Here is a 22,346-nt window from a genome sequence, read left to right as displayed (position 1 = left end):
GAAGGAAGGAAGGAAGGAAGGAAGGAAGGAAGGAAGGAAGGAAGGAAGGAAGGAAGGAAGGAAGGAAGGAAGGAAGGAAGGAAGGAAGGAAGGAAGGAAGGAAACACTCATATTTGTATATTTAGAACAAAGTTTTCAAATACAAAGTTCATGATATTCACAGGGAGCATTTGACATTCTTTACTACAGGGGGTCATGGAGTCAAAGACTTACTGGCTGCTAACAAACAGAGGCAGAGACCTGTGTGATACATCTAAGTAGAGAAAACTGACTAAAGCTCAAGCTCTGGGGAGAAAGATGATTACTGGGAGTAGTTCTTATATATATGCATCATTGCAGAATTAGCTACATGCATTATGAGCTTTCTTTTGCTTTGCCCTTGAGACCAGTTATTCCACTATTGCGGGAAGCAGAGTACAAAAGGTTATTCTAATCTAGTTAAAAGTGCAAATGACTTAGTGTTTACAGAATAATTTAAAAAAAGGATTTTTTTTTCCTTTTACCAGAAGTTTTTGACTGAAAACAGCAAAGAAAAAAAAAAAAAGGGTTATCAGCAGATTAAAGATTGATGATTATGATGTAGTCTCAAACAAGGTGATTGTAGGTCTGGAACTTAATCAAGTAAAATATCCAAAGATGAGACAGAGAATTACTGAAATCATATAAGGCAGGAAAGTGTGTCTTGGAGTAACAAGTACATTTTGGTCACTCAGAAAAAGTGGTGTGGCAAAGGAGTAGTGCAAACACAGGAGTCTGAAGGTTCAGTTCAGCTGACCACTTGGAGACATCTGTTTCTAGTTAAATTCCTGAGGGGTTTGGGGTGTGACATAAGCGCTAGAAGGGACCTGTGCCTTTTCAGGAGAGCAGCTGGGTACAGATAGGGCATCCTGGGGTGTTTCAGGTAGCACCAATGTGCAAGGAATAGGCTGGAGTTATAAAGGAGACATATTTATGCAGCCTGGCCAAATGAAGTCTAAAGAGGGATAGCTTGGATAGCTTTTTCTCCAACTATGCTGGAAGAAAGATAATCTTGTCAGCAGTCCTTAACAGCTCAACATTATTTAGGACTGAGGCAATTGTCATGCTGGAGGAATGAGTCTCTGTCCACCGCCACTCACAGAAGCAGTGGGTCAAGCAGGGGAATCCCAGCTACTTCTGACAAGGACTCTGATCTTTACACAGTCAGATTGTTGGTGAAAGTTGCCTGTGTGAGAGGCTGGATTTGGTGGCTCAGGAAGCCTTTTCCAGTTCAGGTTTTTCAGGACCAGGAAGCCATGCTGGTTTTCCCTCAACCTGCCTTATGTCAGAGTTCAGATGAGGTATTTATAGTAATGATTAAGTTTGTGAATCTCTCAAACATCTGAGCTTCTTGGTAGTTAAAATATTGTTTCAAAGGGTTTCTGATAATCAACTATCATTTCCCTGAAGTATTGTTACTTACTGTTCTCTTCAGCTTTTATTTGGTTGTCTTGCCAAGGAGGTATTCCTACAATGAGAATCCAAGTTAGGCTGGCTTGTGTTTAGATGAACTTGTACCCTCTGGCTTAAGATGAAGAAAGCATAACACAGGTGCTTAAAAATGAAGTTGTTTACTCGCTATTTCCAGACATAAATCTGGATGATTATTTTTTTAAAGTAGATGAGTAAAAACCTTGGCTAAAAGAGTGCAGAATTAATCTTCTGCCAGTTGGAAATATTGACAAGATGCATTTTTCACAGTGAAAGTTTTCTGTATCAATTATTTCCTATTTTATTATCAGTCAAATGTATTTTTTCTGTGAATAAGATGCTGAAATTGTTATATGCCTGGGAGCAGATTCATTATTGAGGAGAAGAGATGTTATATAATCCTTCAGAAAGCAGTTCATAAGGAAGTGTTGAGGAGATAGATTTGTTGTTCAGATTTTCAGGTGATCTATTTTTAAAGTTTTTGTGTTGTAATGCAATGATGTACCTTCTTCTGACATTCTCCCACACAAGAATATACAAACTTCCTGAAGGGTGCTCAGAGTATTTGAGCTATTACCAATCTCTCATAATTGCTGCTGGGTCACAGATCTATAGAGCACTGAAATAGACATGTTTTTGTCAGCCAGGGAATCCGTATGACAGCTTTCTGGTGCCATCACTCCCTAGCAATGGGAATTCTCTTATTGTTACTATTTATATTTGTCACTCTTGTAGTAATTTTGCCAGAGACTATTAATCCTGAATTGTTATTTGGACATATGTATAAATGACAATTTGGCCATGCAGGCAAATTTCTGGAAAGAAATGTTACTCTGGGTTTTAGAAGCCTTATGTAATACCTTGTCAAGTTATTCATTAGGGCATGTTCTGTACTATACATTTAAAGGTCCTGAGTGACATGAAACTGTCATTTTATGACTTCTGGGAAATAGGGCTTGTCACTTTGAAGTCTTTATTGCTATAAGGGCATGAAGGGGTTAGTCATCACATAAGTGTACAACTTCTTGAGGAAAAAAAATGCTGTTGTTTTTGTCAGGCTTTGGTCAAGATAGTAAATAGGTTTCACTGTTAGACAAGTTAACCAACTAAATTATATATTTCACTTATTTCAATCAAATTCTTTCACTGGGGTTTATTACCAATGGGTGATCTTCTTATAGACTTGTATAACTACATTTTGTGTTGTCTAACTAACAAAATTGTGGAACATTCTTTGCTATTGAGTTTAAATGGTTTGCTTTGATGTCAGTTTGATTTCAGTTTAATTGAACATTGTAATTCTTTTTACTTGAGTTTTTGGATTATTATGGTATGTGAGCTCAGGTAATAAATTTTCCTGATTTTATTTTCATGAAGTCTTTCAGTAAAATTATTAAAATACACCAACTAAGTGTCTCTAAACAGTGTGAGGGCGGAACCACTAAGGATGTGGGTGGAAAACGACCAATAAATTCCAAAACTTGAACAGTTTTCCCTAACTAGCCTTTATTTATTGGCAGATTTTTTCTTGGTTTTTTTTAGGTTCAGCCTCTTTCAAGGCTCCCCACAAAAATACACATACCAGTCTGAGGGCAGCAGCCAGTACTAAAATGCTTATGTGAGGATATATATATGAACACAAATCTCGTCACAGCTGGCTCTCTATTGGCCCTAAATACTTGAAAAGTGTTTTAACTTATTTTCAGGCTGGCTTAGCTTGTACATCTGAAAATGGACCCACAGAGGAGTGTTTTTATTAGCAAGTCTTTACTAAAAGTATTTGGGCAGTCTGCCCAAACTCTCCCTTTTCTAGCCAAAGTGCATGCTGCCTTGTACTTCGTCATAGGAAGCATGGGAAGACATGTGGTTCTGTCTGAAAACATACCCTGAAACTTAGCAAAGTCATTGTTACTTGTAGCATAATTCCCACAAGTAATGCTCCTGTCCTGTATTTCCCAACCTAATCTGCATCCTTTCTTCCTCAAGTGAACTTGCTCAGTCAGACCTTTTCTGCCCAACTATTTTCTCAACAGATTGTGTATAGGTTTCTTCTACCTCTTCTCATTTGGAGAAAGACCACCCACCCTTTCCGTGAGCAGGGACAGCCCACTCCCTATGTCCCCTGAGAAATGTTGCCGTGCTGTGTGGCTGCTGCAGGAGCACATCCACAGAGCATTAGGTCAGTGCTACTGTTGGAAATGCTGGAAGGCAGCTTCCTGTATAGCCAGATGACACTGAAGTACTTTTATCTTGAAAACTATTTTGGAGAGCTCCTTGAATTTATCCAGGAGAATAACACCAGCCAAGGAGACAGGAAGGTCAACTCAGATGGATGTTGCAGTCACTCATTAAGATCATTATCTGTGTTATTGCCTTCCCTGTCCTTCCCACCCTAAACTGGTAGGCTGGACTGGCATCATTCATGCTCCATCATTTCAAAGAACAAATTCATGTCAGTCAGTGGAAAGTAGTCTTTCTCTGCTTTGCTCTGGTAGCAGGTTTAAACACGTCACTATTTTCCTCTGGACAAGAACAAATAGTTCAAGCTCCAAGGTCATTCCCACGGATTCCTGAGGACATTTGCGTACTGCTGCCCATCAGCAAGAGGTAACCATGCATCTTTTATTTTTCTGAAGTGTGCCTTTTTTCAATTTAAATAAACTGGGAAGATGAACTAATTTAATATTGTCATCGAATGATACTTCTGTGACCTAGTGATGCTCTTTTATTTTTTTTTCTCATGGGTGAGCTATCAGGTTTTTGCCCATAGGGTAAATGAAATAAAGCTCAGTTTCAGGTGTATTTGAAGAACCAAATTCTCAAATATCTCTTATTTGAAAAAATAAACAGATTTGCAATACTGTATGCTTGACCCCAAATCATCTTACCCCTCTAAGATCTGGTAGTAATATCTAATGTCTTTCAATGGTCCTGTATTTATATTTTGATATTTCTCAAACTCCAGTCTGATAGTAGTCTTGTAGACTTTAAAGGTCACTGTTATAAGAATCTGTCATTCTCAACTAAGATTTGGTGTAACATCAGCCCTAGAAGGTAAAAGTTTCCTCCCATTTGGCATTAAGTAAATTTACAGAGCATATTTATGCTATATGTGAAGCACCATGGTTTAAACTCTCCCCAAACAATGCTATGAAATTGCATCCTGTCTCTTACAAAAAACATCAAAGTAGAGTAATATGTGTCACCTCATCAAAGGTTTACACAGTGTAAAGCTTTCAGTGTCTCAGACTCAGACTTCCCTAGGTCTTGATCTGTTAAGATGCTGACTTAAAATGCTGGTGGAGTTTAATCCACCATACAACCATTATACCTTGGATGCACGAAGTTGTTCTTTGTAGATGATGTCCTGCCTTCCTGACTGTGAAGCCAGAACACCTGTAAGCAGATGACATGGCAGCCTGCTTCCCATCATCCACTACAGCTGTATACTAGGTCATGTTCTTTGCTTTACTGAAACGTTGATTATAGGGCATTTTAAACCAGAGCAAAACCAAGAGTTTTGGCTCTTTTCCATATTAACAGCCTTGTAGGGAATGTACACTATACTGAGTTATTCAGTTTACATCCTGCATGTGTAAATCAGTGTTAAAGTCCAAATTGCTACTTCTGCTATTGTTAGCGTTCAAATCTGAAACTGACTGTAGTTCTAGCAATGAAAAAATACTTTCAGGGGAGGACCCCACATACAGTATTGCCAGCTATAACAGTTGTAAATAAACAGTGCTAGAAGGCAGGCATGATCAGTGAAACTCCATCACCTGCAGCCAAAGTTGTTCGAGCAGTCCCTGGAATCAATCCAGCTGCTGGCTCAATACAATTACGTCTTCCTACACACTTTCCAGGCACAGTGTAGGAGTTAGCATGGACCCCAAATTATCCCCAGAAGGCAGTTCTCATTCAGCTGTCCTGTTTTGGGGTGAAGTATGTTGTATGGACACAGCTTATCCAGTTGACCCCAGTGCTAGTGCATGTTAAAGTTGCTGTCTAGGTGTTTGGTTATAAGGCAGTATCTGGACTAATGCTGGGTTCAGAAATCAAAAGCTTATCTGCATTTCTTTTGTTCTCGTTGAAATGAAACAGTCTGTTCTGGTGACTGGCAGAGAAGGAACTTTATGCTTCATCTGGACTGGGATTTATCAGAGCTAGTCTCATGTTCCAAAATTCTCTTTGAACATCATTTTTACTGTGTATCATATAGTGTTCTGTGTCAGATTAAAGCTGGTATGTCACAGAACTATTTTTGAAAGAAAAATTTCATACTTTCATGAACCTAGAAAATGTCAGAAACTTTCCTTTGCCATGAAAAATGCATATAAAATAGTTTCAGAAGATCACAGAGAAATCAGCACGTTATTCACTTGTCATAAATGTTCTGGTTCTGAGCAAAGTGATGCCATAGTTACTAGTGAAGTTTCACGTTTTTGGTTTTTTGTGTGGTTTTTTTTTTTTGTGGTTTTTTTTTTAATGGAAATAGTCTGCAAAACAAACTCAAGCAAAATCAGAAGTGTGCTTTTGATGATATAGAAGAAGCTATATAGGATAATGCTAGAATTATCTATCTATATATACTGTAATGCTATAGTAACAGTGGTCAGTGTTGGAAATGGAATATCTTTAGAAGGGTTGTGTCAGTGAGAATTTCAGAAGTTGCGCATGTGGATACTAAGAAGCACATCTGTATCCCTCCCGCTGCCCCATCTGCTGAAGGAGATGTGTCCTCCCTGGGGTCTCTCTGTATCTCTGGAAGGTTTGCAGTACGTCTGTGAGCAGTAATACAGGTGGCTTGTCACCAAGACCTTTGGTGCCTGCTGGTGGCTCACTCCAGTTTTCCTCTTGCACCTGGTTTTGGGGTCGGGGGGCAGTGAGCAAAGGAAGTGCAAGTCAAGGTCCTCTGGAAAAATAGGGAGGATATGATCATATATGTAGAGGAAGCAAATATGATTGAATAAATGCCAAGAAAATCTAATTGCAGTTGTTCTTGAGCTTTGATGGGGAAATATCTGTGTGCCTGTGATTATAATATGCGTGTGTATATACATATACACAATGATACAGCAGCAGAAAAAAAATCCAATTTTTTTATTTATTTATGCCTTTTCTTAAGACATATGCAATTATTAAATAATAATAGAGTGGAAATGGTAAAGGTTTGCAAAGAAGGTGGAATGTTACCATTCCTCCTTGAAAAACAACATATGAAAAAAACAGTCCCATATAATTTGAAATAGTGGTCTGTTTCACGTGCAAACAAAACTGCCTGTTAAGAAAAAAATGTTTTCTCATAAGAATCACTTTTCTGTCAAAGTATTATGATTTCCTTTTTATCTATTTCTCCTGTTCAGGTGCTGCTGATATTTCCATGACATGGCGGGAAACACCATATAATGTAATTTTGTCTATATTTCTTCTCTGAAGTATTTTTATTATAAACTGTATAAACTATATATACACTTTTCATAAGTTCATACCATAAGTTTTTTTTTATTTCATTCTTCTCACACTGGCCCTTTGTATTTGACCTCTTGTTTCTTTAGACATATTCTTGCAGAGATGTTCAAAGCAATTGGAGACTTTTGTACTGCTGCTGTCTGTTTCTAGGTCTTACAGCTCCATGTAAATGTCTTATGCTTGCATTTACATGTGACAGCACAGTAACAATTGTTACACAATACTATCTACCTGTAGATAAAATAAAGGTAAACAGGGTTTTTTTTGTTAACACCCATGGAACCATATTGTCTGATATATCACCTTCCAGGACCGTACTGTATCAGCAATCAATCTCTAGTTTCTAATTGCATGTAAACATGGACTTTTACTTATGACAAAACTTTATTTATGGGTAATTATTTTCAGGAATTGGTGCAGGCAACAAGTAGAGATTAGTGGGGAACAGTTATTTAAACGAATGAAAATGTGTGTTTAATATGTCTCTTCTAAAAGAGACAAACTAAATTTAGATCTACTTCTCAAGAATGATGAAAAGGTAGACAAAAAAGGTTCGAACAAGTATTTTCCTTATGGCTTACAGAGAAGTAACAAAAGATCTTCATCAGACCTAAAATAAAAACAAGGAAACAAGAAACCCCCAAAACATTCTCATGAAATCATGACAGATCCCATCTGTAGGTGACTGTACTCTTCTACAGTAAAGATCTCTGATACCCAGTTTCATTGATACAAGTTAATTCATGGTTTTTCTCACAATGAATGTGGAAACAATGATCTTTTTATTCTTGTGCTTTCAAGAGAGAGAAGCCTTTAGCATTAACTCCCCAGTTGCAGTCCCTCAGTTTTCTTCAGGGGTCTGGGGAACTCTGTAAATAGTAAAAAACTGAAGAATGTGTGTACATTGTTGTGAGTTAACTTGAAATCTGCCTGACAGATATGAAATAGAGCCTGTGTTGAGACCTAAGTCTTTGTCAGGTGGCAGCTGGAGTCAGGCAGGACACCCTTCCACATCCAGCGCCCAATCTGCTTGAGTTTGGGAACATGGGTATGAAACTCAGAGTGTCCATGCCTGTCCATGGAATATGGCAGTCCACCTTTCTTGGAGATGCCTTCTTGTGAACTACATTTGTGGTTGTTAATTTGGATCTGAACATAAAAATTTTCACCTTCCTGAACTGAGCTTTCAGTTGTGAAATGAAAAAATGAGAAGCAAAGTGATAAAATACAGCGCATTAAGAACGTGATATCTGTCCCAGGGGTACAAAACTGTGCAATGGATATGAACTTTATTTTACTTAGAGTGAGATTAACAGAACACAGTTTAACAATCCACAGACTGAGCAACCTCTAGTAGCCCAGACTGTAGACTGATACCATCCTGTAGGTAAAACTGGGAAACATCTTGCAAAGGATTGCAATTCCTCAGCTCCTGTATATGCATGTGGAAGAGAGTTCTTTCTCATATGTCTTCTTTACCTTTTCCTGCCTATGTCAAGCTGTGTTGATCTGCTCTGGAAAATAAAGAAAACAGCTCAGTAACAGCCTTTGTACATATCTCTCATTGCACTGCTTAAGAAAAGGGGGAGCAGATTAATTACTATGTTCCTCACTATGTTAAGTGACTTTTTTTTGATGAATGAAAACCTCACAATAATAAAAATATGTATGATAGCTTGCTGTAGAATCTCAAGAGAGATTTTGTTTTAATGACTGAAGAAAATGGAGGAAAAGGCAGTGGGTTAATGCAGCTTGCATTATCAGCTGGGAAAAGAAAAGAAGCTGTAGTTCTTTCTTTAATAAGGTGTTCAACCTCCAGTTGAACAGCAGAGGGAAATATTTTTTTGTGGGCCTTGTTCTTTGAGGTCAATTTTTTTCTCTTCCCTCTTTCCCCCTTTTTTTTCTTTTTTTTCTTTTTTTTTGGGATAAGCTCTTAACATGCCTGTCTTCTGCTCCTCAAAAAGCCCCATTTTTCACAGCACATTTCTTTTTTCCAGGTAGAGGATAGAACCAGGAGAAAATCATTTTGTTAGAAGGATTTTTTTTTTTGCAAAGTCCTCTAATAATGTATACAGAATAAAAGCACAGACATTATATGCTTTACTATAAGTAAGGCTTTAGCATTGTTTTGTAGCTGTTATGTTTCAGTATTCTAGTTTAGAACTGAATAGTTCAGAATCAAAACTGTGACTATTATCTACCAGTCCTTGGAAATTATCTCCTATGGATTTGTTTTTCCTTTTAGGTTCTGTGTTTTAATTTATAAATTAGTAAGCTCTGGTTGGAAAAACATTTTATGTGAATGTTTTTCTAATAGCATATGAGATTGAATCAAAATCTTGGTAGGGAAGCTCACCACTGAACTGTGCAGTCTGTGCCTGCCACAGAAAAGTCAGGGTATTTGAGCAGAACTGGAAAGATGTAAAAGCTGTATTTAGTTGTCCACACACAATCCTCAAGCAACACATAGGTTGTTGTAGGATGTCAGAGAAGATCTCTCCATTGGAATTACTTTTACCCAGTTGAAGTTGATTTCAGCACAGTTTTTGAATTGTCTTTCCTTGTGGCCCATAAATTCTACATTCTTTATGTCCATTAGCAGTGATCCATTCTTCTCCCCAGGCTTTGTTAACCTCCCCCTAGGTCTGAGACAACACTTGGACAGTAGTACCACCTTTAACTCATCTCAGGTCCCTGCAGTAGTGGTTTATCCTACAGTCCAAGTTCAAATTACCCACAGAGGCATATTTGAGGGGTGGAGGGAGGCTTTAATGACCATTGGTGGTCGTACATGCGATTTTTCCCATAACTTGGGGTGATCTTTGTTTGACCAGTGATATGTGTATGAGCAGTTGCTTCTCTACACAGTTTGCTGCCGTGGGAAATTTTTGTCTGGATGCACCTACCAGCACATTCTAACCAGATCTCTGTCAGATTTGGGGTGGTCATCATCCTGTTGCTCCCTTCTGTGCTTTTCCCATGGCAAAGTCTTTCTGTGGACTTTACAGTGTTTTTTTTGACAGACAACTGTGCTCTTTAAGTCCTTGCAGAACTGAATGACGAAAATTAAGGATGAAGTGAAGCTACACTTTTGGTGGTAAACTATGTTGTATCATATAGTTTCTTTTGCCACAGATTTATAAAAAGCATATAAGCAAATGGTATTCTGACAGATATGCTTTTACTTGGTAAGTTACAAATAAGCAGTGTTTTGGCTTCCACTTTTGCTTACATCTTCTATTGATAAAAAACTTTGCAACATCACTTTCTAGTATGAATTTTAAATATTTACATGCAGCAAATATTAATTTGGTGCACCATACCCCCAAGCTCAATTATTGATTTTTGTCTTTATTTTCATGTTGCAGAGACAAAGTATTAGAATGGCATAAAATATGGCCCAGTTCTACTACAAAAGAAGTGTCAATGCTCCCTACAGAGATCGTATCCCTCTTCGCATTGTACGGGCAGAATCCGAACTGTCGCATTCAGAGAAAGCCTACCTGAATGCCGTGGAGAAAGGAGATTACGCCAGTGTAAAGAAAGCTTTGGAGGAGGCAGAAATTTATTTCAAGATCAATATTAACTGCATTGATCCCCTGGGAAGAACTGCACTCCTTATTGCAATTGAAAATGAGAACCTTGAGCTCATTGAGCTGCTCCTAAGTTTTAATGTGTATGTGGGAGATGCTCTGTTGCATGCCATACGGAAGGAGGTGGTTGGAGCCGTGGAGCTGCTGTTAAATCACAAGAAACCCAGTGGAGAGAAGCAGGTATGTGCAGGATTTTCTGAGTTTGTAATCTGGTCTAATTTAAAGACAAGAATTGTACAGAGGAGGTAAGAAAAAGAGAAAAAAACCATCATCCTTGCACACAGTATAAAATCAGATAATCAATTACTTTGATGCTGAATGCCTTGTATTCATCTGTCTTTATACATCATGCAGACAGAAGTTGTTTTGAATCAGAAAGACCTTCAAGTCTTGTTCCAACATCCTGTCATGGGCAGAGATATCTTTCCTTAAATAAAGTTGCTCAAAGCTCTATCCAACCTGATAATGAACACTTCCAGGGACAGGACACCCTGAACTTCTCTGGGCAGCCTTATCCTGTGTCTCACCACCCTAACTGTAAAACATGTCTTCCTTCTGTCCATTCGAAACCTACCCTCTTTCAGTTTAAAACTATTGCCTCTTTTCCTGTCACTGCAGGCCTTGGTTAAAAGTCTCTCTTTGTCTTTCCCGTAACTCCCCTCTATATAATCATAATATTATTCCTGCAGATATGGCTGGGAAATCTTTAATCATTCAAAGAAACAAATAATTCAAAAGAGAATAGTAGTGAGAATATGTAGGCCATTAATTATGAAACTCCCATGAAAGTCAATGAATGTTTTAACCCATCCATGTAGAGGTCATCATATCCCAACTCAGAAAGGAAAAGATTGTGGTGGACATGGCCCAGTTGATCAGAACTTCAGTCCTGTCTCAAGTAGTCATCCAGCCTATGAAGGACAACTAAAAAGCTGCAAACTTTCCTCCCTTCCTGCTGGTCTTCTCTCAAAAGAAAAAATCATTACATATAGTCTCATTCATGATCTGATACCTACTCTGCTTTCCCTTGAACTGCTTTGTGACATCTCTGGGAATTATCTAGTCTCTTGCAAATCTTTCTTATTTTAAGAAAATAGTGGAGACAGGATAACATAGCCCATAAATTCTGGCATTCCTAGGACTCTTCTAGGAAGAAAAACCTTAAAAGTAGTTATACTGTTGTATTCTATTTTCATCAATTTCAAGTTTTGTGTGTTATAGGTATGCTATTAATGTATTTCAATGAATAGTATGTTGAAATTATTACAACCCTTTTACAGATAATACATATAATATACTTAAATTACAGTATAATGTACTTGCCATGGATAGAATTGCAGATAATAGGTAAGAAGTATAATTTTTGCTGATAAAATAACATTAATTCTATGCTTCTTTGTTACGGAAAGAAAGAGATATACTAGGTCTTCCAGCAAATGTGTGTGCCTGCTTTTTCTTCTAGATAGTAAAAGCAGAGCTCCTGTAAAATGACAACAGATTTATGTCAGAGAAAGGAAAGAAAACTATATTCACATGTTTGTCTCATTTCATGATTCCTGAACTGATAGTGCAGATGAGAATACAGCACATAGGAATTTCTCAGTGCAGTGTACCAGGACCTTGAAGGATCAGTGCACAGCCCCATCCCAAACCAGTTAAAACCCCTGTGTCTCCATTATGCAGCATCTATAGTGGAAGTTGCCACTTGCAGGGCAGAGTTCATGCCATTTGATGGTAGCCATCCAAAGGTGTGTTTCGTCTCTGGTCTGGCTCCCTGGGCTCCCCTTGGCAATGGAGAGAAATGGAGATCCCTGGAGAGCTCCTCCTGCTGTCTTTATCAGTTACTTTTTTTAAGACAGAATAAAAAATCACTTTTTGGTATTGGGAGTCTACAAATTCACTTTACAATAGCTGCCTAAACTTCAGACTGTTCTTCAGACTTTCAGGACTGCATTTTTGTATGTGCTGCAACTGCTGTAATGAAAATGCTTGAATACAAACAGTAAAACTTGTATTAGGCGGGCTTCATGCTATAGCAGACAAAAGATAAGCTTCCTTTTTGTGTGAATACTACCATGTTAAATTATCCACAAACTTCTTTGCTCCAGTCTAGAGGATCCTTCTCTGTGCTGAAGCTTAAGCATGTTGTCTCAGTGCCAGAGTCCACTGCTGGCTGGTGTGAAGAGTGCTGCTCCCGCTACGCTTTCTTGGTTTCCCTGGTTGCGCTTGCTAGGGGTCTTACTGTAAAGTGTGAAGAATAATAATGAATCATTTGAACAGAGACATCTCCTTTTGTGTCTGTAGAACGCTAGGTTTGCCCATTGCCACTACAAGCACTGATTGCAAGCCAGTGCTTATAAAAATGGCTTTTTAACTCATAGGTTGCTTACGCATGTTCACTGTTGTGTATGCACTGGGGATCCCAACAACAATTAAGCTTCTGCGAGTGTCAGGTGTGTAATAATACACTGATAATCACACTGGTTCATTTTTAGGAACATGGCATGCTGAAGAGAATGTAAATGCCAATGGCATTTTTGCAGTAATGCCACAATGAATGTAGTATAATAAAAAAGTACCTTCTGGCTGAAAAATCATTCCAATGCGATAAAGAGATAAAATCTGAATACTCAGAATTATATACTTTTGTTATATGCTTTTTTCTTCCTTCAAGTTGTTTTCCCCCTTCAAGTTTCTTTTGAAACTATTTCAAATCACAACTCTGCTTTTTGATTACTGGTATTTGTAAATATTTGATATATTGTTTAGATAATGATTCATTTTTAGACTCTATGCTTTTAGTAACATGATATCTTTGGCTGTTTGGTTTTCCTTCTTTGAATAAATCTGGTCATATGTGGTAAAGTTCTGGTCCCTTGAAGTTAGTGGGAGTTTTGCCATTGATTCAATGAGGTCAACCCTTTTCTGCTGGGGTGGTGTTTTGTTTTTTTTTTTGGTCCCTGATGAAAAGTTTTATTTCTACAGAAGACAGTTAATAATGGAACGAAAAACACCTTGTTAAATACTTCCAAGCACAAGAAACAGTTTCCCAAATATTTCATTAGTTGTAAAGTTATGAACATCGAATTTCTGGAAAAAAACTGATATGATTCACAAGTAAATGAATTAGCTCTCATTATTTTTTTTATATTCATGAGATAATATCCTATGTATGATGCATAGTTAATTTCAGCTTCACCTCATACAATAATGTAGCTATATTTGTAAAACGAAATAATTTTTAAGAATAGAATTTCTTATATAATTCAAGTTCTCATTGTCAGTGTCAGAAAGGTAGAAGAAAATGTCCTCTTGTATCAACAGAAGGCTACAATTCTTCAGGACTGCTGGAATGTATCTTTTTAAAGAACTGGTTATCCTCCAAAGTTTAATGCTTTAAACATTTTAAGTGTTGCAAAAGAAAAGGGGAAAACTGTAACAATATGTTAATTCTGACCAGGAATCAAGGCATTTAGTTAATGTAATCTGTTTTTGCATTTTTGGAAAAGGTTTATAAGCAACATCTCCAAATTAGGAGATGCCACTGATCTTAATTTACACTTTCTCCTAAAAGAAACAAACAAAAAAAAAACCACAAAAGAAAAACCAAACAAAAAACCCCACCAAAACAAAACAGACCAAAAAAACCACTCCAATACCAAAAAACCCTAACGAAACCCCAATAAAACAAACAAACAGACCCCACCCCCACCTGCCAAACCCCCAAACTATAAATGTTCAGATCTCATTGAAGTTAGATCTAAACTCTCTAGTCTACTGATCATTCAGCTGCCAGCTCTGTCTAATAGCCATGTGTGATGGGCTCAGCATTTCAAAGACCACAAAGGTTACAATGGTTTTAACCTAATTACCAATATATGGATATATCTGGTGCCACCTGGTGACTACAGATGAGGCATGTAGGTTTAACAGTTCTGAATTGTCTTTGAACTCCTTCTGTTACTCAGTTTTTGAGACAGGTCTTTGCACTATACATTAATCCAACTCATGAATAGTAGTTTTTTGCCACTTGCATTATATTCATTATATTTTCTGTACTTTTTTAGCTGTACCAGCTGCTAGAGCACAAGTAAAAGAGAATAGCACAAATTAATGTGAATGAGTTGAGGAAACTTGTCCAAGTACTTTTAAATTACCATTCTTCAAAGCCATATGTCCTGAATTGTCTGCCAAGTGACTTGTTGCTTACCCTGATGGATAGCTAAATGCCAAATTAAGGGGGGGGGGGGGGAAGTTGTTATCTTAAATTTAGTATCTGCAGAAAACATTTTTGTCTTTTAAATTGCATGCAGCATCCACAGATGGGCAGGGGGCTAGGCAGCATAAAAAATTAATACCTTTATCTAAATCATCGTGTGTTCTACTGCCTAAGGAACCCAGGCATTGCTCATTAGCTGGGCGGTTGACCATCTAGATATTTGTGTACATTCAGGGTAGACCGAAGCAGAGGTATAGCTGCCTTCTAAGGATGCTGCAAATCACCTAAGTGAAGCTGAAATCTCAGTTACTAGACTTGAATCCATGTAGCATTGTATTAGCTGACAGACTTGCTTTAGGGCTTGGAAACCTGACTGCAGTGCTTACAGCATTGTCTGACTAGCAGAAAAAAGCACATGACAGTGCTTTTATGTCTTCTGTTCACTCTTATATGTCAGTCTTGTGATACTTGAGGGTATTTTTAATGGGTGGACACTCTAGGGATAGATGTGCAGATGTCTGAAAAAAATACTGAGCTAATGCCAGACTGGCATTTGCAAATACAAGGGAATTGCTTGAGGAAGGAGAACTTTGGGACAGGGAGGGATGTGATCACTGTGATATGTGCCTGGCTCACATGCAGAGAAAAGTAGAAATCACTGGCATAGTGCTGGAGGTAGGAAGCTAAAAATAAACTATATCCACATGCTGGAACACTCAGAGACCTTTTGCTTTTGTCCCAGGACAAGCAGTAAAGTCACATCATAAACTACTTTATGCAAAAGCCCTGCCTCTACTTAGTCTTCCAAAGCCAAGCCAGGAAGCCAGCTGGTCAATGTGTCAGCCTCTAAACGTGCAGGTCCATAGCATATACAACTTTTTTTTGTTGGATTTCATGGATTTTCCTGGCAATTTCTCAAAGGCCCAAGGAAGGGTGAGTTCAATCTGTTGTCTAAATATTTGGGAAAGATATTTATTAAAAGAGACAAAACCCCAAATCTCTGAAATTTTAAATGTAGAGACATTTCTGAAGGACTGAAAGATTCAGCATTTAGGTTACCATTTTATCTTTAGACAGATTGTGAGCAACCCTTCTTCATCAGTATGGAGGGCACTCTAGTATTCTCTCTGGTCATGATAGACTTTAGGTATGATATGTTGCAGCCTTTATCTGTAGGGGAAGAAATGAAAGGAAGGAGGTAAATGTTTTGTGGCAGAGGTAACCACAGCAAGCTGTGGTTTTCTGCTGTTACAAGGAATGGCATCTGGAAGAGATGGGTGAGGTGAGAATTCATGTGTAAGAAGATGGCAGCTCTGATGTCTGGCAAACTAGATGTGAATTCAGGAATGCTGAATTCAGTGTGCTAGCAGCCATTGTGAACTCTTGGACGGAGGAGTTATCAGGTGATTGGTAGGAAAGCTTGCTAGTGGGACTTTTTGGGAGGTAGGGAGAGAAAGGGCGTTGTTTTACTGTCAAAGTCTAAAGTTATATTTCATCAATTTTCACTCATGTATCTGATTGATAATTATTTGGAGTGTGGGAAGGTGGAAAAGAAGAGGACAACAATACAAGTTGTCTTTTACTTGAATCTACTGATGCAATTCTTATCAGAAGAAAAACAGTGACTGATCTTGTGCCAAAATATGTCTCAACGTTTGATGTTTGGGTTTTTTTTTTAATCAGTTGCTAAATAGTTCTGAGAGAATGAAAGACTGCAAAAGAATAGCCAGGATGAAGGAATGGTCCTGTGTGAGGAAGTGTTAAGGATGTTGTACAGTATTGTTTCTAGGCCAGTGGAACAGACTCCTCTATGGATGTTCAGGCACTCACCTAAGCTATCTGGGAAGGGATGTGGACAACAAGGCTAGACAGCTTTGCAGGCAAAGTGCCTTCAGTCCGGCAGCATTCCCAGAAACAGAGAAAAAGTCTAAAAGTGAAAAGTCAGGAAGCAGCATGAAAGTAGCACAGAGGCTGAAGAGTCATTTTCCATTCCTGAAATACTGGCAGCTTAGATGCTGCTCTTCTGACAGAGCTCCTATCAGGCCTGACAGAGTTCCTATCTCCTAGGAGATTCCCTACGAGCAGCCACATCATCCACTCTGTTCTTTTAATGTCTCTCAGTATTTTTAGACTTCTTGAAATTGACCTTTGAGGAGTCTCAGGGTCCTGAGATGAATCCAGTGCTCTGCTTTGGAGCTGCACTTGTAACCCAGCTTCAGTCTCAGTCTCCCTTACTGTGTGCAGAGCATTTAGGCAGCTTTGGACCATTTCTTTCCAAGTCTCATGGGATATAATGGGATATAATTTGCCCAGTCCTGCATTGCCACACAGCCCAATGGTGTGTATGTGAGAAAAGGTCCTGTGTCAGGGTTGTACTTCCTCCTCGTGACAGTGAGTCCTGATGGAGAAGACCAGGGAATGTATACAGGTTGTAGGACCAGCATGCCTGCAATGGACTTCACATAAATGTTAAACCTGACATTTTTTTTTAATTCTCCGTCTAATTTTCCCCTAGTAGCTGAACTGGGAGTTATATTGGTCAAGAGGAGGCAGAAAGAAAGATTTTATGATCACTGCATGATGCCTGGTAGTTTGCTAATCTCAACCTCTTTCTCCAGTAAATTTGCAAAATACCAGTCACAATCTCTTGTGGGATATTCTTTGTCTGTTGAGATTCAAGCATCATTTTTGTTTTGAAAATTCTCCCACAGGAGTTTATGAACTAAATGTCTTTTTTGAATGTTGTGATTAATGGCAGTCTAGCTAGTAATGAGTATGGAGGAGGCGTTGCAGAGATTCTTTGTCGGGCTTAAAGTACACATTCTTGAAGTGGAACGTGAGGGCAAAATGTTGTTTCTTTCCACTGCTGGCTGCCTGAGTGGGTAGCTGAGTATTTTTTCCCAGTGGCATCTGATTAGTTAGAATTTTCTGACATATCGATAAACGGATGAATGAGAGAGACTGTGTAGGGGATATTTCATTATATTGATAAATCTGATATCTGCATATTCAGTCTTTCATAGAACCATTTGGGCACATGAAAACAACATGCAGCACAGGTGCACTGTAAGGGTGGAGCTGAATAATATGAGATGGAGATAAGAATTTACAGAAGTTTTGTTCTTGGGTTTGAAGAAGGTTGCTGGTTGTTTTCAAGTTCAAAAAAAGCTGCACATAAATGCCATTATGTCTTGGCAATAAATCCAAACTGTCTGTGTTTATATGCATCAGAGCTAAGGTGGGTGGATGAGTAGAAAAACCTGTGACAATTACTAAGGAAATACTCCATAAGCTGGTATGCCTGTGCCATCCAACAGAGCTGCTAGCAATTTGAATATTGAGGTAGGCAATGTGTTCTACAATATGCATTCATCACCTTGTAACAAATGCTAAATCATCATATGCCACGGTTCAAGCAATACCATAAGACAAATGACAAAATAGAGGGACATGTGACAGTTTCCTGACCTGTACAAAATGATGAGCCAATTTTTATTGGCAACATAAAGAGAAATTCTGACTATCAGGATCCTTATAGATCCTGGAAGGTAGTATTATTGAGAATGACTTTTCCCAGCTATTAGTCTATTCCTCTGATTTAGCAGTTTGCAGAAATCCAGAGAATTTTGGTGATGACAAATAAAGATTTATTTTAAAGACAGCTGGTGAACCAAAATTCTACCTAAACTTGAAGTGCAGAAAAAATGACAGTACTTTTCTGTCATTATTTGCTGACATTTTCCTATTTCTTGTTCAAAGCTCATGCTAGAAATGGAAGTACTTTCCTACCATGAGGAGATGAGTGCAGATTATCAAAAATATTTGAAAGTCTAGAATAAATCAAACCCTTTAGAAAAAAAGAAACTTCAAATCTTTAGAAAGGTAATTAAAAAATAAGGTCTGTTTAAAAGTCAGATTTCTCTTCAAGAAGTTACATTTTCTGTGCTGATTTCTTTTTCTTTCTTTTCATGTTCTTGAGCCCCTCTTTACAGCACTCAGACAAACTTACAATCAGAACAGGGACAGAACAGTAAATTAAAAAAGAAGATATCAAAAATTTCTACCTTCTACAGTCAGTGGTTCTGTACTGTCATCTCCACAAGCCTCCATGCTGGACATCCTTTTTGCCAAACCCACCTGCCTTCGCTTCCTGACAGCTCATCAACTCCAAAGATTGCAGTTAAAATCTAAAGATTTTAACAGTCTTTCAGTGCCTGAAAAAATGTTAAGAATCAGCTTTGAGGCCAGTAGTATAAGTTTGTTAAGAGTGAGAGGTTCAACCAACAGAACCTTTTTTTATTGAGGTAGTCTTGTCTTCTAAAGTCAGGAAATCCCCATTGCCAATCATTTGTACATTTGGGCAATGCAGTTTAAGTTAGGAAGTTAACAAATTTAAATAAGCATTAAAGGAACAATATTAAAAAATCCAGTATTTTTTCTGTTTAGAGCAGCCTCTCAGGGAACAGTTAATTTTTTGGTCCTTGATACAGCAGACTGAGATCTGTGCTCTGTATAAATATATATTATATAAAAATATATGTATGCAGATACATGTATGTAAGGGGTGGAAATCAGCCCCCCCCCCACTCAGATGCCTGACACTGAAGGGAAGGCAGCAGTGGAGCTCAGTCTGTGCAGAGATGTCCCCTGCCTGTGCTGCAAAGGACAGAGACCCTCCAGTAGATCTCATGTCATGTCTGTGTAAGTCTCTCTCATTCTCTAGAGTGTCTTAAGCTGTAAGATGCTGTTTGAATCAGCCCATTTACTGGACTGCTCACCTATAAGCCAGATAGCTGACCAGCCAGTAAGGTCAGTGATGAGCAAGAGGATTTGCTGACCAAATACCAAGTGTCTGCTGTAAGCTAAGAAAAAGACTTCACTGGACTCCGCTTACAACACCAACCAGGGGCCCAGCTCAGTAGCTCACATGTAGTGGGTAATTGAAATATGCAGCATCTTAGAATATGTGTGAGACATGTGTTGTGGCCTTGCAGTTATGTCACAGAACCTGTGGGCAACTGAGATGAGCCCCAGATTTTCCTGTGTTTAATAGGAGCTTAAAAACATAATTCAGATATAGAGCTAAAAATGAAGATAAACACCCTCCTGTACATTCTTCTGCAACATATCCTCTTTCTGACAGTGCCCTGTGCAGAAACCCAGGAAATATTTTAGGAACAGGACTACCTACTGTTAAAAGAAGCTCAAGGCACAGCAGATTCTGATGGACAAAAACCTCCAGGCAATCCAATGCTGAACAGTGGTCCACTGAAAAATATTTTCGAAGAGCCACCATTTTAGAGTTCTGTCTGTGAGGATTCACCTTCCTCAAATGCAGTTACCTTGAACTTGCCTGTGGAGATACTTCCTAAATAATGCAAGAGTAGAATTTCACAGTTTTTCAAAGTGAGCATTAGTCTTTGTGAGTCAAGCATGCATCATACATAATAATCTATAAAACAAATGTCTTTTCAAACCTTCAGCCATGGGAAAACCCTAGGAAAATTTATAAAACAGAAACACACCACTGTCAAGAAGCTTGTGGAAGACCATATATGGTCTTTCACACCCCACCATTATCTTTTCTTGTGTCACAAGGCATCTCTTGTCAAATTTTGCTGTGAGCAGTGAAATTTATGAAACCTATGATTATATTATGATTTCCCCCTAACTATATGTATCATGATGGAATTTCCTCTTTTTGATGTTACGAGCATTCATCAAAGCTTTTGAAGAGACTGATACACTCATAATATCCTGGTTTTTATTAATTATCTGGTGTCTAGCAACATAGCTGCATTTACACTTCAGAGTTTTCTTCAGATCTCAAACATCCATATCTTTTGGGAAACTTGAAGGAATTTAGTATTTCTAATATTTCTTCATGTTAACACCCAGCTGGAGTAATCCAACAAATTCAAAAGTCACAATGGACTGACTGACAAAGCCCATTAATGTGATAACAGGGGCATACTTGTCTTGGGAGGCTTGTCAATTTAGCTTGTCAATTTACCAACTGTTTTCTGGATAGAGGATATGTATGTCACATACTGCACTGACAGAAGTGTTTTAATTGTACATGTGCCTGTACCAGGATCCTTATCTTCCATATCTTCACCCCAGATTGGCAGGAGGCAAAATTAGTTCCCCTTTCAACTCAGCTACTAAAACACTACAGAGTCGGTAATAAAATATTATCTAAGTTATTATCTAAGTTTGCAGGCTTGTCAGAGTGTATGAGGCCTTCTGGCAGGGAAAAAAAAAGAAAAGAAACTTGAAATATCTACACTCAAAGTGTATCTTTTTATAATATGTACTGCTGAGATACAGCTGAATATTTGCACAAAATGCAAAAGTCTACCACTATTTTATTTGCTACCAACTTACTTTATGACATTTACTGTAAGTACAAGCCATCTGGCTGATAAGATTAAATTTCTCTTCCCTGCTCCTTGCTCTTTTAGACCTTTACCTATTAAGTCTTTGGTCACTACCATGCCCTGAATTTAGCAGAAATATACTTACATACAGTCAAAAAAAAAATCCCACATTTCCATATCCTAAAGGACATTAAGAATACCTCTTCATGCATGGATGCTCTGTGTGTGTAAGATCTGTACAGATCAAGATCCAACCAACTGGTGAACTGAAGAGGTAACTTGAAACAAGGAGTATTAAGGGGTTTGAACCAATCCATTCCCCTTGGCATCATTTTCAAAGGTTTTCTTCTAGCACTGTATCCTTACATACCTCTGACTAACTCTTCTGCCCCTGATCCCTCACTGTGTAGGGCAGGTTATAATAATGCATGTCTCTCCCATTTCTCCTCTTTGCAGTGGGAATTCAAAGGGAATATTTTTATTTCTAGCAATCTTCTCTTGTTTACTTACATGTTTCCAAAACCTCTTAAGCGGGAGGATTGTTCAGTTGATTCTTGTATGCAAGGAGATCTTAACATGTCTATTGTTGAGGAATTGAATCCAGCTGAGAGTATCATCAACCTGCAATAAAATTCAGTTTTCAATCCTTTGCCTCTCAAGTACATCTTTCATTCCCAGCATATCCTAGCATAGTTGTGTGAGCCTCTGTATACTTCAGAAAAAATGTTCTGTTTTGCATCTGTGAGATATGGGAAATATAGAGTATGGTTCAAAATGTAGAGCTGCTGTTAAATAACAGACCACTGAAAAACATACTGGGAATAATGTACTTGTAAAACAGCTTATTGTGAAGTTCCTCTGCATCCCCTTAAGATACAGAGGATCTTTGTCTCTGCCATAATCTTTTGTATTCCTTTCTCTTAATTTTTTTTTTTAAATAGAGAAAATATTTTTCTGTGTTTCATGAATTTGCCTATTTCCCACTTTGTTCTTTGTGAGTACAACCCTTTTAATTTTCTCAAACATTAAATTTACTTCCCAGCCATGAAGATATCACAAATTGCTTTGCAAAGTTAAATAATTGCAATCAGCTGCAGAGACATTTAGCTAATTCCCACCCTCTGAGACACTTGTATCTCCTAAACAGTTTGTTGATACCAAGGGAGGCTTTGTCTTTTCTGCAAAAGCTCCTTTTCAGAAACAATCTTTATAATTCCATAGCCAGTGGGATGGCTT

At 38.1% G+C, this 22,346-nt stretch overlaps 1 protein-coding gene across 1 annotated transcript in view; it reads left to right on the top strand.

Moving 5' to 3' along the window:
- Positions 1–22,346, top strand: part of TRPC4 (transient receptor potential cation channel subfamily C member 4) — a 131,707-nt gene that overhangs the window by 40,399 nt on the left and 68,962 nt on the right. Inside the window, exon 3 of the mRNA XM_041467081.1 lies at positions 10,287–10,691. Within this exon, the coding sequence (XP_041323015.1) occupies positions 10,314–10,691 (378 nt within the window). The 5' untranslated portion in view covers positions 10,287–10,313. The remainder of the gene's footprint in view (positions 1–10,286; positions 10,692–22,346) is intronic.

The sequence above is a fragment of the Pyrgilauda ruficollis genome, unplaced genomic scaffold, assembly GCF_017590135.1.
Source record: "Pyrgilauda ruficollis isolate IOZ18807 unplaced genomic scaffold, ASM1759013v1 scaffold20, whole genome shotgun sequence".
NCBI lineage: Eukaryota > Metazoa > Chordata > Aves > Passeriformes > Passeridae > Pyrgilauda > Pyrgilauda ruficollis.
This window is presented reverse-complemented; position numbering and strand designations above follow the sequence as displayed.